At 37.6% G+C, this 17,174-nt stretch overlaps 2 protein-coding genes and 1 pseudogene across 2 annotated transcripts; 2 read left to right on the top strand and 1 right to left on the bottom strand.

The window, feature by feature from the left end:
• The first annotated feature begins 123 nt into the window (after window positions 1-123).
• LOC140825094 (tryptophan--tRNA ligase, cytoplasmic-like) lies at window positions 124-4,447 on the top strand. Its single transcript, XM_073186626.1, has 11 exons — window positions 124-532; window positions 637-822; window positions 1,468-1,519; window positions 1,622-1,687; window positions 2,495-2,581; window positions 2,741-2,833; window positions 3,135-3,215; window positions 3,498-3,569; window positions 3,739-3,807; window positions 3,938-4,048; window positions 4,137-4,447. The coding sequence occupies exons 1-11, from the start codon at window positions 207-209 to the stop codon at window positions 4,185-4,187; spliced, it is 1,194 nt and encodes a 397-aa protein (XP_073042727.1). The 5' UTR covers window positions 124-206; the 3' UTR covers window positions 4,188-4,447.
• Window positions 4,448-4,906: 459 nt separating this feature from the next.
• LOC140825093 (uncharacterized protein At4g15970-like) lies at window positions 4,907-7,194 on the bottom strand (annotated as a pseudogene).
• A 918-nt stretch (window positions 7,195-8,112) lies between these two features.
• On the top strand, window positions 8,113-17,028 carry LOC140825090 (DDB1- and CUL4-associated factor homolog 1-like). The gene is made up of 14 exons (XM_073186622.1): window positions 8,113-8,524; window positions 9,901-9,982; window positions 10,116-10,232; window positions 10,370-10,548; window positions 10,632-11,487; window positions 11,566-11,663; window positions 11,791-12,214; window positions 12,386-12,988; window positions 13,073-13,252; window positions 13,333-13,923; window positions 14,061-14,171; window positions 14,288-14,406; window positions 14,529-16,146; window positions 16,232-17,028. Exons 1-14 carry the CDS (start codon window positions 8,304-8,306, stop codon window positions 16,898-16,900), a joined length of 5,868 nt encoding a protein of 1,955 aa, XP_073042723.1. The 5' UTR covers window positions 8,113-8,303; the 3' UTR covers window positions 16,901-17,028.
• Window positions 17,029-17,174: the final 146 nt, after the last annotated feature.

The following is a 17,174-nucleotide window of genomic DNA, read 5'->3' as shown; positions in this document are numbered from 1 at the left end:
TGGGAGTTTTCGGGTTGGTTCGAGTTCGAGTTAAAAAAAAAATAAAATAAATATCACGAATTGACCCGAAACCCAACATAACCCACCCGATCGACACTCCTGATAAAAATGAATACACTTTTATCCAACTCCAGATGGAAAAGAGCTGACTGAATAAGAATGATCCATCCAAAACCCTAGCCTCTATTCCTACGTTTTCAGCCGACATGGAGGGGAAAAGCCATGAAGAAGAAGGGCAAATCGTTACCCCATGGCAAGTAACCGGTGACAAATCCGGCAAAATTGACTACGATAAGCTCATTGACAAGTTCGGCTGCCAGCGTGTTGACCAATCTATTGTAGACCGTGTCGCTCGCGTCACCGGAAGGCCTGCACATGTCTTCCTTCGCCGCGGGATCTTCTTTAGCCACCGGGATTTCGATGAAGTGCTCGATTTGTACGAGAGGGGAGAAAAGTTTTATCTTTACACGGGCCGTGGCCCTTCTTCCGAGGCGTTGCATTTGGGCCACCTCGTGCCTTTCATGTTCAATAAGTAATGGGAATTTTTCCAATAAGATTTTCTTTTACTGAGGATTTACTTCTCCTTCGTTTCAATTTTGATCCCCGGATTATCTGTTAAAAGTTAGTTGCTTTTAGATACCTGCAAGATGCATTCAAGGTGCCGCTTCTGATACAGTTGACGGATGATGAGAAATGCATGTGGAAGAATCTGTCAGTAGAGGAAAGCCAGCGGCTGGCTCGTGAAAATGCCAAGGATATTATTGCTTGTGGATTCGACGTTTCAAAAACGTTTATCTTCACCGATTTTGATTATGTTGGTGGGTGAGTGGTTCTTCCAATTTAGTCACTCTTCATTCGTTAAGTTTGCTAATTATTGTGACCTTAATAGGTTTTGGCTTTGTTAAGGCCCTGTGTGATAATTTGGTATTTATAATTATTTTTTTATCACATTGTTTGGCTTTGAAATCCTTACTCAATAACCAAGCTTTTGTCTCAAATTTTAACCCGTAACACTGCTGATAGACCAATATTATATTGTACTATCCTAACCTACTCCTAAGTCCTAAGAGCTATTGTTTGGAGAATAAACCCCATCGTCCTCTCGTCTCACATTGACAGAGTGAGACAAAAATCTATGTGGCTTTTAGGCGTGTTCAGATGTTTGTTCCTAGAGATTGATGTATGATCAACAACTATTTTCAAGAGAAGATAAAAATTATTTAATTCTTTCAAATAATCGATTAAAGGAACACTGATTCAAGGTTGCTTATCGTTTCACATGGTTTTCTGTGAATATTCACGTGAATTGTACAAAGGTGTCTTAGTCTAATTTCCTTTTTTTTTGAGTTATCAACTGTGTGTTGGTTGCTAGTATTTTTAGCTTAATTTACTCTCACAGAAGAGGATTCTCCTGATTATTATTTCAATCATGTTGATGATATTCTTCTAATGAAACTTATTATACAGTTCCTTCTACAAAAACATGGTCAAGATTGCAAAGTGTGTCACATATAATAAGGTGATTAGGAATTTGATGGCTCATCCGTTTTAGATTTGTGCATTTTTTTGGTTTCCATCTTTTACATATGAATGCTAAATTTGGCATTAATCGGTGCTGTAGGTACTAGGTATTTTTGGTTTCAATGGAGAAGATCACATTGGTAAAGTAAGCTTCCCACCTGTTCAGGTACTACCCTTTAGAACTTGAAAGAATAATTGTTTGTGGTGGTTGAAGATGCAACCTTTTTGAGTGATTATGTTATTGCTTATGTGTATGTTTCGCATTATTGTCTTAATTGATCCTTTTATTGGATCCTGTTAATCAACAGTTGTTGTAAAATGGTTTGCTCTTGGAATACTGTCATTTAAATATTTTTACTATTAGGAATTGCATTTACTTTGTTGCTAACTAAGAGAGCAACTATTTCGGAATCAAGTCTGAGATTCATAAGGTTGTTGATGGCTATTGAATCTCTTCCCCTTGAAGATCTACTATCGAAATTGCTGCTCTTGTAGCTTGGAACTATTCGTAGTTTGGAAGTTATTCATATCTTCCAGAGATTCTCAAATCCCGTGATTGGAACTGCTCACATTTGGAAAATACTAAAAACTGCTGTAAATGGCTGAATATCTGCACAAAGAGTGAAAATTGTAGTCAGATTGGTTTGGCTGTACTTACAAGCAAATACAAAAGCTTTCTTGTTCATAATGCTCTGTAATCATTCCGTGCCATACTCTGAATCTTAAGCTGGGAATTTCAAATATCTTAGAAAATGTTGGACATCATTCTTGAAATAGTTATAGCACATTGGCACTGCTATTTAAAACAATAACCAAATTATGAATAAACTGAAAACAGTTTAATAAACTGAAAACAGTTTTTATCTATCTAAGTTGTCTTTTCTGCTAATTTTTATTGATTCTGTTTAGTTTTCAGGTTTCATGTACTCTTTTTCCTTCTTTAGGCAATAACATCTGGCTAACTGAATTTCAGGCAGCTCCAAGCTTTCCATCTTCATTTCCACATCTGTTCTCTGCTAAAGATAACTTTCGAAGCTTGATTGCTTGTGCCATTGACCAGGTTTGTTCACTTTATAGTTCTATTTATTTTATGTACGCTTTTCAAATTAATATGTTAGTCAATTATGATCAGATGTTTGTATAAAGATTTGACAGTACCCTACAACAATTCTTTTGTCTGTTCAATAATCTTTCTTCTAATTTTTAACTGATTTTTCAGGATCCTTACTTCCGAATGACGCGAGATGTTGCTCCTCGAATAGGGTGTCACAAGCCTGCCTTACTTGAATCATCATTCTTTCCTGCTCTTCAGGTTTTTTATTTTTTCATTTCTGATCGAGGAGAAGCTTTTTTATGGCATGAACATAAAATTTATTGTTTTGCGGTTATGATCTTCCTGACCAAATTAATTGCTTGTGCGGAAACCTTATCATTAATTTATTTTGACTAACAATAAGTATTCAATTTTCTCTGTCCTCTCACACTGAGGTTGAGTTTCTTTACCATCGTTTCGATTTTCTATAATTCAACCACGTGCTAGTTTTGATTCAATTTCAACTGCAGTTTATTTACCTATTTCTTTGTCCGATTTTCTCGTTTGACTATATCTGCAGGGAGAGACAGGGAAAATGTCTGCCAGTGATCCAAATTCTGCCATATATGTTACCGATTCGGCAAAGGACATAAAGAACAAGGTTTCCTTTAATTAACCCCTCCAATCCATAGTCTTTAAAGTGAAAGCGATGATTAGTTTCTTATTTGCCTAATGAGAACAAACTTTTCAAATTAAAATTTGCAAGAAACCTTTTAAAAAAGTGGTTTTGTGATCCAAGCACTATTTTAGAAGTTCTAAAGAATTTTACCCTCCATGTTATGCACCAAACTATGCTAACTTTTGGTGGTGCAGCTTGAAACCTATGACGATGGTTAATTTATTGATGGTTTGTTTAACTGTAGCTAACCGATACTTTGTTCAGGTAAACAGATATGCATTCTCTGGTGGGCAAGATTCAATAGAGAACCACAGGAAGTTTGGAGCTAACCTGGAGGTATCATAGTTTATATCTTTGTACCTGGGTGATTTTAAATGGCAAATAGTCACTGGTACCTGTGTATTAAAGTCTCCGTTTCCAGTATTAATATGTAGAACATGATATAACTGGTACTGGTATTTTGAATTGATTTGTGCTGATCCGTGCTCTTCTCGAACATATTTAGGTGGATATACCAATAAAATACCTTGGTTTTTTCTTGGATGATGATGCAGAGCTTGAACATATCAGAACGGTAAGTAATGTTACTTTTTTTGCAGTTCTGTTGTAAGCTATAAGACATCCACTGTCTTATTTAATTCGTATTGAATGGTTGAAATTTCCTCATTGCCGCCCATAATAATGCTCCTGCTATCATTAAGCAGGAATATGGTGCTGGCCGTATGCTAACAGGTGAAGTGAAGCAGCGGCTCATTGAAGTTTTAACTGAAATTGTTGAAAACCATCGTAGAGCCAGAGCTGCTGTGACTGATGAGGTAAAATCACATGTTACCCTCTCTGCATTTGAACTTGCAGTGGGCAATTTGGCCGTCCGGAAATTTATTTTATGTTCTTTTGTTGCAGATGGTCGATGCTTTCATGGCCGTACGGCCACTTCCCAACATGTTCAGCTAAAATGGCAAGTGCATTTACAGCTCGATGGTTAATTTGATGGAAATGAAATATCATTTACTTGTGAAAGGACGAAATAGCCCTTCTGCAAATATAGTTGGCGTTATTTTTTTTTGGTTGTGTTACTGCCATCAGCTCTAGTGTCACTATTATCATACACCCTGATTTAAAATTTATAAATAAGGGTCGAATCGAGTCGAGTGTAATTTTTTATATTTGAGTTCGAACTTTATTTAACGAATATATTTATGATTCACAAGTTATTTCAAATTTTTATTTTATTTAACAAATATAAATTATAAATTTAAGTATTTATTAAATTTATTAAAAATTAGGTTCTATGACTAGAGAAAATATAAATTCTTATTAAAATTTGTCATTTTATTTTCATAAATAAATTTAACACATTTTCTATATTTGTCAATTTAATAGAATTTTTTTATATTTGTTTTAATTAAAAAATTCAAAATATATCATCAAATATCAAATTTATTATTATTTTTATTTAAGAATTGACTCCTGAGTTAACGAGTCAGATATTATATATAAAGTTTAAATTTGGTTCGGTTATTCTAATGAGTCATGTTAAGCAAATTCAAACGAGTTTTTGTCCAATCAAAAGTTAAAAAACAGTTTGGTTAATTTAGATGTCTATTCCCAACCGTCGATATGTGAATCTGACATTTCAATAATGCATTATAATGGTACAAATAAACTATGTAGAAATAATTTTTTTTAAAAAAAATTCGGTAAAACTTAAAACTTTAGGAAAAGAACTTTAAATAAATGCTCTATGATTATTACTTCGTCCTCAGAAAAGGAAAAAATAAAGAGAAGGAATATACAAAAATGGTCATCCACATCTCCTGGGAACAGTCCAAGATCTAGTACTGGAATTCCTGTCCCCATTCGGTACCAACTTCATGTATCTCTTCCAATCATCAATCACCATCTGTATATCATGGATCTTGTTACCCATTCCAATACAACAATTTGCATGCATTGTAATCACCAGGTCGAGATCCTTACTGGGTTCACAAAACCCGCCAAAATAAGCCGTCTTCAAAAACCTGATCTCCATTTCAAGATTTTTGACGTAAGAATCCATTTTGATCATGTTTAGGACGTCTTGGTCATGTTTACCTGGGAAATAATCCTTTTCCATGTACCAGAATTTGTAGAATTTGATGGTTTTGTTGTTGGATTTGACGTAGTTGAATCCTCCATTTGGGGCGTTGCCCACGTCGGTGGAGTTGAGCTCGTCGTAGTAGTGGTCGCAGGCGATTTGGAATTCTCCACATCATTTTTAATTTATTCCTCACTCATGAAATGTGCTTCGACGGTGAAGTTTACGCCGGCGGTGGTTATGGCGAAACAGTGGAGCTTCAAGGTCAAGCAACGCGCATAGGCGGTCTCGTCTAATGCCGCAACCACCACGTGATTAAAGCAGGCGAAGAGTCTGATTTCCGATTCTGAAGCTCTCCAGAAAGAGATCGAAGATTGAGTTTGGTTCCGTCCACGCCACATTTAAGGTAGTGATTATCACCGTCTTGCCATCCTCCATGGCTGCTTCCTTCAACGTGCTCTTCAATTTATTAATCTCATCATTGGTCTGATCAATCACAGAGACAATGTTAAATAAAAAGATTTATACAATCTAAATTAAAAATCATCATTGATAAATTACTTATAATTGTAATATAATATGTAATTTTTAGAACTTTGAAACCACAATAAAAACTCTAAAAAATCGGCATTAACATTATTATTAGGGAAAATAATTTTTTGATCAAATAACTTGTCCGATTTCGAGTTTGGTCTATTCAAAGTTTGTTTTGTTACACTAATTTTTAATTTTCAGCTATTTTGATCCAATTTTTGATATGACAGTCAGCAATTTCAAAGTTCAAACCATCATCCAACGGCAAAAGTTGCGGATGATGCTTCTGAGATCAGAATCCAGGGATTGATGAAATATTTCAGATAAAAATTCAGAATTCGTTGAACCAACTAACTAATGTCTGTTTAATGATAAATAAGTGAGACTGAGCAACCACATTGCACGAGTAAGATGTAGGTAACGACTTCAGCAAAGAACTCAAGTGTTTCTCAAATGAGAAGCCATTTACTCATTGATTTCGGTGAGCTTACTGACCATTCACACAGATTAGCAGCCATTCGGCTGGTGTGTGACTGGCTAATTAGCCACCATATGCAAAAGAAACATTCTGGGGTGCCTAAAAAGCAAATGTAAGAATTAACGTCCTCAGAAACGGAAGTCTCTCTCAATGGTCTAGGTGAGATTACAGACCACTCATACAGATGGAAAGCATTTGGGCTGATGAATGACTGGCCAATTAACCACCATAGATTGGCACAATATATTTAGGACAAACCACATGCAATTACATTAACTTTCATTTCAGTGTAAGTGCATGCTGGGGGTGGACTCCGGAATTTAGTAGAGGTGGAGAAACTCTATGCATTCCTCGCCGTAAAGCTTGCATTTTTATGGGAAAAAAAAACTCGAAAATCCTGCCCACCTCTGATTGCACCAACTTGACATCAGATTGTATCAAGAACAATAACTAGGCAATTGCAACTCGACAGGCGCTTTCAAATATCTACAACATAAATTTTAGGAAATCAAAGTGCTTCTACATCAAGCAAACGGCGAAAAACAAAAAAAAATGCACAACCATCGTCGAAGCAGGGCGTACTAGCAATCAAAAAGGGAAAACTGAAATAAATACCAGAGTATCGATGAAGAAATCAAAGTCGCCTTGAATTAAAAATAATAGTGGATAAAAGGATTGGGTAAGTCATCTTTGAGCTCCGTCTCCGCCCCGCAGTAGAGAGACTTGCTCTGATCTCATCCGTAACTCATCTCCCACTGGAATTTCTGTGCGTAAGTATACTTGCAGAAGAGGAACAAAGGTGGCGAAGGGTGAGTTCAAACATATGCAAGTCGGCTCGACACTTCGCGTGCAGCTAGGGTTTGTAGATTGTTTGTTTTACTGGTTTTTTGTGTTATTTTTAAATGTGGTATTTATATTATATTATTTTATATTATATTATTAATTATTAATAAAATAATAGTGAAATTCAAATCTTGAAACTTAAGTCACGTTAAATTCAAAATTGATTATAATATTTTGGTAACTAAATAAAAATAGGTAAAAATATGTGTGAGAAGGTTTCACGAGTCATATTTTGTGAGACGAATATTTTATTTGGGTCATCCATGAAAAAATATTATTTTTATGCTAAAAGTATTACTTTTTAATGTGAATATTAGTAGTGTTGACCCGTCTCACAGATAAAGATTCGTGAGACCGTATCATAAGAAAACTATTCATAAAAATATTAGTTGAAACTCTTATCCAAATATTTATGTGTAATTCAAAATTATCATTTACATTCACAATCAAACTTTATCTTTTGTCACAGATAAGAATATTTTGTTTAAAAATCAAGTATTAAAATCATTAATTTACTAAACACTTTATATTAAATATAGTCACCTTCTCATTTTTATTTTCAAATCCTACTTGCTTATTATTTTCCTCCATTCATTCATAATTTATAATTTTAGTTACTCTTTAAAAACATATTCTTTTGCAAACGTAGTCTGAAAATGAATGAAATTTGCTAGTATTTTATTCAGTTGTGATAAAGGTAATTTTGTATATTTAGAAACATAAAGTGAGAAATGCTTATATCATCAAATGCACTTAAAAGCGTATAAATTTGCATATACAGAAGGTTATAGGAGCATTTTTTTGGTATTAAAAAAACACATATTAATATTTTATTGGGGTTTTATTCAACTTGGAATTTTTACGTATGCAATTTTCACTTAATAAATACATCGCGCTACAAGTGTTGTACATTAAACTCGTCCCTCCACCCCCCCCACCCCCCCCTCTCCAAGTCTCACCTCCCCCATTTCCTCAAGACACTATAAATAGGGCAAAACACAGGTCTCGTTCTCTCTCGCCGGAAACTTCTGGAATTGAAATCCGAATTACTCGAGAATACTAATTTGAGATCAATCTTTTACCTAGACTCCATTACTATCAGTGGTATTGTGGTGTTTTTATCAAGTAATTAATTGTGATGGAGGCCGCTAGGAATTCCCAACCTCCGCCGCAAACTGAATCCGCTACCGGAGAGGCAAACGATGCGGAAGAGCGACAGGAGCAGCAAGAGGAGGGTGAGAATGAAGTTTTGATGTCGAAAGCGCAGGCCTTAATGGACAGGATCGTTGCGAACCCTGAAAACCCTAATCCCAACGCGCTCCATGCCCTTGCTACTCTTCTCGAGACCGAAGAATCCAGGTATTATTTGTGTGCCCGGTGGAAACATCTTCTGGACGGTGGTGTTTCTATTAGGAAAATATCCTTCTTTTTTTTCTATGAAAAGTTAGGATGGACACACCATTGCATTCTTAGGTGAAACTTTTGCGTTTACCAATCAATTGATTTAACTGTAGGTCTCGGGCTTTATAACTAGTGTAAAAGAGACTCATAAGAGATGCTACCTATTACTGTAATAGGTGCTGGGAATCACTTTTCTTTTCTTTCTTTTTTCTTCTATGAAAGAAACAGAGCGGGGGAGAGAAATTTATTCATTTTATTTTCAGGTTTCAAGGCTGTCCTACCTCAATGTTGTTTTACTTTTACAAGTGCAGTTGTCTTTTCTTCTTCTTTTTCTTTCTTTCTTCGTTCCAAACAAATCATCAGTAGCTTTTATTTAATTTAGATTGGGTATCTTTGTGAATGTTTCAAATCAATATTCTGTTTTTGTTTGAATTGACACATGGAACCCCAAGAACTTTAGTTTTTAATGACGGAAAGAGTTTTATTCATTTTATGCAATCTACCGTATCTTTAATAATGGTTATTTCTGCACATATTATGAATTAACTATTACGGTATTCATTTATTCTATCCATTTTGAATAAATTTAATAAACTTATATCTGAAGGAAATGCTTGAGTAATGCATCTTAGTTCAGGCACACTATTTCGTTGTAAGGTGAGAATATGGCGTGTCAGTTATCTTATTTCTTCATTTATATCTTGTTCTTCTGAAATATTACTTTATCCGCAATGTGAGGATATAGAATGTATTTTTTTTGTGGGTAGAGCCAGTTTAGTTTCTGCTGTATGTGTCGTATGCTTTCTGTTCAGTCCTCTCAATTTATTCTATGCTGTTTTATAAGATGCCTGATTTGGAGTACGTGCTCTTTTTATTTTTAATTCATGATGTTGATTTTATAGTGTTTCTGTGTTTTCTGTAAAATGTGAAATTGTTGGTTAAGGTGTGGAAGTATCCGTTAGTGGTAAAAGAGACCTCGGACAAGCGAACTTTTTTTTTTACTTTTAGTCTAGCCGCCAACAATTAAGATGGTGTGGCTAACTAGAGTTACCTAGTACATGGAGATTCATGTGATAGGCTTGGCAGATCACCTGGTTATTATTTTTGTTCAGAAAAATGTGTTTTTAGGTTAACATGATAGTGTAGTTCTAATAAGCATGAAATTACATGAATTGTGACTTTGAAACAATTAAAATAAACAAATAAGCATGAAATTACATGAATTGTAACTTTGAAACCACTCACTCTTTTTTTGAAAGCTTTATCCAATTTTACAACAGTTCAAATATAGTAAATTTTTCTTACCAAATATTGTTTCTTTGGCAATGCTTTAGATACATGGAGGTTCCAGATTACTCGTCAACAAGTAATGGCAGGTCTGCCCATAATGTCGGACGGCTGGGTAACCTTATTCGGGTATTTGCTGACTTTTTCTTTTGCATTTTCCAACTTCATTTGCTCTGACTATTGTTTCCTTTTGATATGTGGGAGGGCTGATGGGATCGGTCTAAATGCTTAGAATGTTGATTTCTTGTTTCTATTTCTGCAGGAGAATGACGAGTTTTTTGAACTGATATCTTCAAAATTTCTAACTGAAAGTAGATATTCGGTATCAGTACAAGCAGCAACCACAAGGCTCCTTTTCAGCTGTTCACTAACTTGGATGGTATGATAATAGCCGACAAGTGTTAATATTTCATTAATGTACTATTACTACCTTGATGCATGCCCTACTTTAGTTATTTTCATTCTTTTGGTTAGTTTGTATTCCTTGGTTTGAAGAATAAGTAAATTTGAATACAGTATCCACATGTATTTGAAGATGATGTTCTAAAGAATATAAGAGACTGGGTGATAAATGAGATACCTCGGCCGTCTGCTGATGATCGTAATTGGAAGCTTGAAACTGGCAAAAGGAAGACCCCAGATTCTGAAATGTTGCGCACATACTCTGCTGGGTTACTTGCTGTATCCTTGGCCTGGTATGTTCTCATAGACTTCTTCGTTTTGTTTATGTTGTCCTCATTCTCTTTGTAACTCTTCGTTTGGGCATTTGTTATTTTAGTGGCGGTCAAGTGGTGGAAGATGTGTTAACATCTGGACTGCCAGCTAAGCTAATGCGATACCTACGTATTCGGGTTTTGGGCGAGATAAGCACAAGTCAAAAAGATTCCAGTCCATTAATTGAGAACAAAAGTGCGTCAACTATGGTGTGCCCGAAAACTAGAGAGGAAAATCGGAGTAGGTTGCGGTATGTTTCAGAGACTTCACACTTGGATTTAGATGTTTCAAGAAAACATACCAGTGAAAAGGATCGTGATAGGGATTGTTTGTCTTTGGATGAAACAGAGAGGGATCGTGATAGGTATGGCAGTAGGCAGGCATGTGGAGATGATTTTTCTGTTAATGAGGAACCTCTTGATAGTATAGCTCTTGAGGTTGAGGCTTGTGAGGTAGAAGCAGAAGGTGACGAAAAATGCAGCATTAGAGATTTCTGTGAATTAAAATCAAAGACTCTTGGAAAATCAGGTCGTGGGTTTCCCAGATCTAGGGGAAAAGGTCGGTCTAGCGAAGGAGTGTTAGAAAATGAACAAGCTTTGACATCTCCTTGTTGCAGCAATAGATCAGGACAACCACGAAGCTCAAAGGACAGAAGTGTGACTAAAATTCAAGATTTGAAAAGAATGTCAGAAGCTAAGAGAGGCCAAGAAAGATCCGATGCTGATGATTCTATGCTTGAAAGGGCAGACAATGATGACTGCTTCCAAGAATGCAGAGTTGGATCTAAAGATATTATTGATTTGGTTAAACGAGCTGTTAGAGCTGCTGAGGCTGAAGCTAGAGCTGCCAATGCTCCTTCAGTAGCCATAAAGGCTGCTGGTGATGATGCTGCAGAATTGGTTAAGACTGCTGCTTTTGAGGTGAATATATTTTTGTTTCTAGCTGAATGCACGCAGATATGTAGTTTTTATACATTGTGTATTATTTTCTGATTTCAGGAATACAGAAAGACCAATGATGAGGAAGCTTCAGTTGCTGCTGCTGCAAGAGCTTTATCCACTGTTGTAGATGCAGCAAAAGCTGTTTCTCTTTCGAGGTTAGTGGTTGATGTCCTTCATTATGTAACTTGGTACTGATTTCTACTAATTACATTCGTTATAATAGCATATTTTGTCCATTGTCATTTGTTAACTTAATCTAGATTATGTGACGTGTTTTTGTAGGACCACAACTCATGTTGATGATGATTCAGGACATCCAAGACCTACAGAGATAGAAGTTAATGAAGATATTGGTGAATTTGTCATCCCGGACAGTGACTCCCTTGGGAAGCTAAGGGAGAAATTCTGTATCCAGTGTCTTGTGATTCTGGGGGAGTACATGGAAGTCCTTGGGCCTGTGCTTCGTGAGAAGGGTGTTGATGTCACTGTTGCTTTGCTGCAGCGAAGTTCTAAGCATATAGAGGCTTCAAGAACCATGCTTCTTTTGCACGACATTTTGAAGTTAATTTGTGCGTTGGCGGCTCATAGAAAGTTTGGTCAATTGTTTGTTGATCGTGGTGGCATTCAGAGACTGCTTGCTGTTTCGAGAAGTGCCTCAACTTTTTTTGGTCTGTCTTCCTGCTTATACACAATTGGTTCTATTCAGGTAGTTTTTACCCTCGGATTAATCATTTTCAAGTGTGTTTCTCCCTGAAGTCTGACATGATTACATTGCCCTTGTTCGTGCAGCTTTCTATTTCTTCTCTCAACCCTATATCTATATTTTTATATTCAAAATTATTTTAGCTGCTTTAGCCTTAATGAGATTATTTTGCAGGGGATAATGGAACGCGTATGCGCCCTTCCTTCTAATGTTGTTCACCAGGTTGTTGAGTTGGCTCTTCAACTTCTTCAATGTCAACAGGATCAGTCCAGGAAAAATGGCGCTTTATTTTTTGCTGCTGCTTTTGTCTTCAGAGCTGTCATCGATGCATTTGATGCACAAGAAGGTCTACAGAAACTTCTTCATCTTTTGCATGATGCTGCATCAGTGAGATCTGGCGTTCCTCCTGGGCAATTAAATAACCCGGTGTCCCTTCGAAATGACCAATCTCCTTCAGTGGTACTGACCTCACCCGAAAAGCAAATAGCATATCATACTTGTCTTGCACTGCGACAATATTTTAGAGCACATTTGCTCTTGCTTGTGGATTCGGTTCGTCCCACTAAAAGCATTCGTGGTGCACCACCAACGAGGAACATTTCAGCTATTAGGGCTGCCGACAAGCCACTCGATATAAGTAATGAGGCAATGGATGCTGTATTTCGTCAAATACAGAAGGATCGAAAACTTGGTCCTGCTTTTGTGAGGACTCGTTGGCCTGTGGTTGACAAATTCTTAAATTCAAATGGTCATATAACCATGTTAGAATTGTGCCAGGTGCAACTTAGTATTGTTATAACATTTTTTAAATATTTATCATGGTTTTCTTCTTTTTTTTTGACATTTTTCTTTGCTTTATAGGCCCCTCCTGTTGAACGCTATTTGCACGATTTGCTTCAATACGCACTTGGTGTATTGCACATTGTAACTTTGGTCCCTTATAGCCGCAAACTCATTGTAAATGCGACATTAAGTACTGATCGCGTTGGTATAGCTGTCATTTTGGATGCGGCAAATGGTGCTGGTTATGTTGAACCTGAGGTAAAGCCTGCAAAAATTATTGGGTTTATTTAGATCATTTTTATTTATTAATAATAATTACATCATCTTCAAAATGTCAGATTGTTGAACCAGCTTTGAATCTGTTGATAAACCTTGTCTGCCCTCCTCCATCAATCAGCAATAAATCAAGTGCCAACGTGCAAAGTCAGCAGTTTACTTCCTTCCAAAGTGGAAATGGTTCTGCCATGGAATCCAGGGACCGAAATGTGGATCGAGCTGCCAACGTTCCTAGCCAGAATGAACCAAGGGACCGGAATGGAGAACCTTCTTCAGTGGATAGAGGTGTCTTATCTGTAGCTTCTGCATCATCTGTTGGTAATACATTGTCACAAGCATCTGCATCATCTGTTGGTAATACATTGTTACAAGCATCTGCATCTACGGTGGCATCAGGGTTAGTTGGAGATCGTAGAATATCTCTAGGTGCTGGAGCAGGTTGTGCTGGGCTTGCTGCACAGCTGGAACAAGGATATCGTCAAGCTAGAGATGCTGTTCGTGCAAACAATGGCATAAAAGTTCTTCTTCAGCTCCTTCAACCCCGGATGGTTACATCTCCTGCTGCTCTTGACTGTCTTCGTGCTCTCACATGCCGAGTTCTTCTTGGTTTAGCTAGAGATGATACAATTGCACACATATTGACAAAGCTTCAGGTTAGTGTCAACTGCAAATACAATTTATTTGAAATCACTACTAAACTACGAAGTCCAATAGTTGTGCAATTGCTTTGAATAACAGAGGGCTTTAAAATTTAGTAATTCGTGATGTTGATTCTGTCTTTTTATTTTAGGTGGGGAAAAAGCTGTCAGAGCTTATCCGTGATTCTGGAAGCCAGACCCCTGGTGGAGAACAGAATCGATGGCAGTCAGAGCTTGCCCAAGTGACTATTGAGCTCATCGGGGTATGCTATTATATATCCACATGGAAGTTTATTGAAGGCCCGAGCTTTTTTATTTGGTGTTAAGTGTGCTTTTGTTACTAGACATATGTGTTTATGATTATTTTTCGTCTTTGTAGGTTGTAACTAATTCTGGTCGTGCAACTACTTTATCGGCTAGTGATGCTGCTACCCCAACACTGAGGCGTATTGAACGAGCTGCCATAGCTGCTGCAACTCCCATTTCTTATGATCCCAGGTATCAGCGATTCTGGTTCAGTGTTCTATTATAAGTGCAAGACAATTTTTGAGCTACTTCTCCATGCCCCTCCTTTCTTATTTCTCACCCTTTTGTACGCTCACATGCTTTCACTCTTTTAGGGAACTTTTACTTCTTGTCCATGAGCACCTTCAAGCAACTGGGTTACCAGAAACTGCTGCACTGCTTCTCAAAGAGGCGCTGTTGACACCTCTGCCCTCTTTAGCTGCTCCCTCATCTCTATCATACCAAGGTTTTGGACAAGAAGTCCCCTCATTACAAATTCAATGGCCATCTGGACGTGCTGCTTGTGGATTTCTCTCGGATAAGCCAAAAGTTTATACTCACCTTGAGGATTCTAGATCGAGATGTGACTCATCTGTTTTCTCTTCAAAGAAGAAACCATGGGCATGCTCAGCTGCTCTTGGTTACTCAAAAATTCAATCCAAATTGGAGGACAGCCTGGTGTTATCGAACATAAAAAATAATATGAGCTCCAAAAGATCTTATGTTGCTGGAGATAATCAAGGAACTCCATCAGTATCTGCTATGAAATCAGGTGGTGATGCAGATGTACAGATTCGAATTCCAATTGTGTTGCCAATGAAAAGAAAATTAACAGATTCAAGAGATAACAGTTTGATTTCATCTGGGAAAAGACTTAATACTGGTGATCACATACTCAGTTCTCCTAGTTTTACCACACCTAATAGTGCTCGTAGAAGTGGTCTTCAGCCAGATGCTAACCTGTTTTGCACACCAAGTCTAGCTCCAAAAGATCACCATAGTCGATTGCCACCTAATGTTCTATCAGCTGATATTGATGAAAGCCAGTTTACTGGGGCTCAGATAGGCCAGACTTCTTTTTCTCAACATGTCCTTCTCAATGATCCACAACCTTGTGGCTCAGAACGGGTTACATTGGATTCTCTAGTTGTACAGTATTTGAAGCACCAACATCGTCAATGCCCAGCTCCTATCACAACTTTACCGCCTCTTTCACTCTTGCACCCTCATGTCTGTCCCGAACCAAGACGAAGCCTTGATGCTCCATCAAATGTGACAGCACGGTTGAGCACACGTGAATTTAGAAGTATGTATGGGGGAATTCATGGAAGTCGTAAGGACCGACAGTTTGTTTATGGTAGATTCAGACCGTGGCGGACATGCAGAGATGATACCAGTTCCCTGCTAACTTGTATTTCGTTTTTGGGAGATTCTTCTCGGATTGCTACTGGTGGCCATTCTGGGGAACTAAAAGTGTTCGACTCCAACAACAACAGTGTGTTGGAGAGTTGCACCAGTCATCAGTTTCCTCTGACACTCGTTCAGTCACATTTTGTGAGTGAGAATCAACTCGTTATTTCTTCAAGTTCTAATGATGTTCGCTTGTGGGATGCTTCTTCAATCTCAGGTGGTCCAAAGCATTCCTTTGAGGGAATCAAAGCTGCAAGATTCAGTAATTCGGGTTCTGTATTTGCTGCATTAAAATCAGATCCAAGCCCCCGAGAAATTCTTCTGTATGATGTTCACACCTGCCAGTTAGATATGACGCTTTCAGATACATCTAACACCCATTCTGGTCGTGGCCATGCGTATTCTCTTGTTCATTTTAGCCCATCAGACTCCATGCTGCTTTGGAATGGAGTATTATGGGATCGAAGGGGTTCGGGCCCAATTCATCGCTTTGATCAATTCACGGACCATGGTGGAGGGGGTTTTCATCCTGCTGGGAACGAGGTATGTTTGATGTCGAGTTGTCCAATAGGAGTTTTAACACAGCTGTGAGAAATTTTGTTTCTGTTCTTAACTAATGTTTTGACAGGTCATTATAAACTCTGAGGTCTGGGATCTTCGAAATCTGAGACTCCTTCGAAGCGTCCCATCCTTGGATCAGACAGCTATAACGTTCAATGCCAGTGGTGATGTTATATACGCAATCCTGAGGAGAAATCTTGAAGACGTCAATTCAGTTTATAATACTCGTCGAGTGAAGCATCCTCTCTTCTCTGCTTTCCGCACTATTGATGCAGTCAATTACTCTGACATTGCCACGGTTCCTGTAGACCGTTGTGTACTTGACTTTGCAACTGAACCAACTGATTCTTTCTTGGGTTTAATCACGATGGATGACCAAGATGAGATGTATTCTTCTGCTAGGGTATATGAAATCGGTCGACGCAAACCAACCGATGATGATTCTGACCCCGATGATGCAGAGAGTGAAGAAGACGAAGATGATGAAGGTGACGATGATTCGATCTTGGAACAAGATCTTGTTGGAGATGGTGAGAGTGATGTTGGTGACATGAGTAATGATGACGATGGTCTGAGCGAATTTGAAGATGACGATGAAGATGATGATGGGGATTTCATGATGGATGGTGTCGATTTTGATGGGGATGGGGTTCTGGAGATTGTTACCGAAGGTGATGAGGATGATGATAGTGATTTCCTTGAATCCTTTAGTAGCGGAGATGAGGATTTGCTTTAATAGAGACGTGGTTGGATTTGGGGTTTTTAAGGTCGGGGTTTTGAAACGCAGAGATGTAAATTGTAGGCTATTGGTCTGATGTAAAATAAATATTTGTTAAATTTTATTTGAAATTTTGTTGTGATTTAGTTGCTTCGCCTTTTGAGGTTCTTTGGAAATCTACTAACCATATGTTTCTTTTGGTGGTTAAATCCATCTCACTACCCAGAATTATACACCATTAGGGTGGTGGAGCATTAGCAAAAAATTTGGTATTTACAAATTAATACAAGTC

Source organism: Primulina eburnea, chromosome 3, assembly GCF_022965805.1.
Source record: "Primulina eburnea isolate SZY01 chromosome 3, ASM2296580v1, whole genome shotgun sequence".
NCBI lineage: Eukaryota > Viridiplantae > Streptophyta > Magnoliopsida > Lamiales > Gesneriaceae > Primulina > Primulina eburnea.
The sequence above is the reverse complement of the archived record's forward strand: the minus strand, read 5'-3'. Positions and strand labels throughout refer to the sequence as shown.

Coding starts and splice junctions, on each gene's coding strand:
- LOC140825094 (XM_073186626.1), top strand. CDS start 207: ATGGAGGGGAAAAGCCATGAAGAAGAAGGGCAAATCGTTACCCCATGG. Junction 533..636: donor GTGCCTTTCATGTTCAATAA/GTAATGGGAATT, acceptor AGTTGCTTTTAG/ATACCTGCAAGATGCATTCA. Junction 4,049..4,136: donor GAGCTGCTGTGACTGATGAG/GTAAAATCACAT, acceptor CTTTTGTTGCAG/ATGGTCGATGCTTTCATGGC.
- LOC140825090 (XM_073186622.1), top strand. CDS start 8,304: ATGGAGGCCGCTAGGAATTCCCAACCTCCGCCGCAAACTGAATCCGCT. Junction 10,549..10,631: donor CTTGCTGTATCCTTGGCCTG/GTATGTTCTCAT, acceptor TTGTTATTTTAG/TGGCGGTCAAGTGGTGGAAG. Junction 14,407..14,528: donor CCCATTTCTTATGATCCCAG/GTATCAGCGATT, acceptor TCACTCTTTTAG/GGAACTTTTACTTCTTGTCC.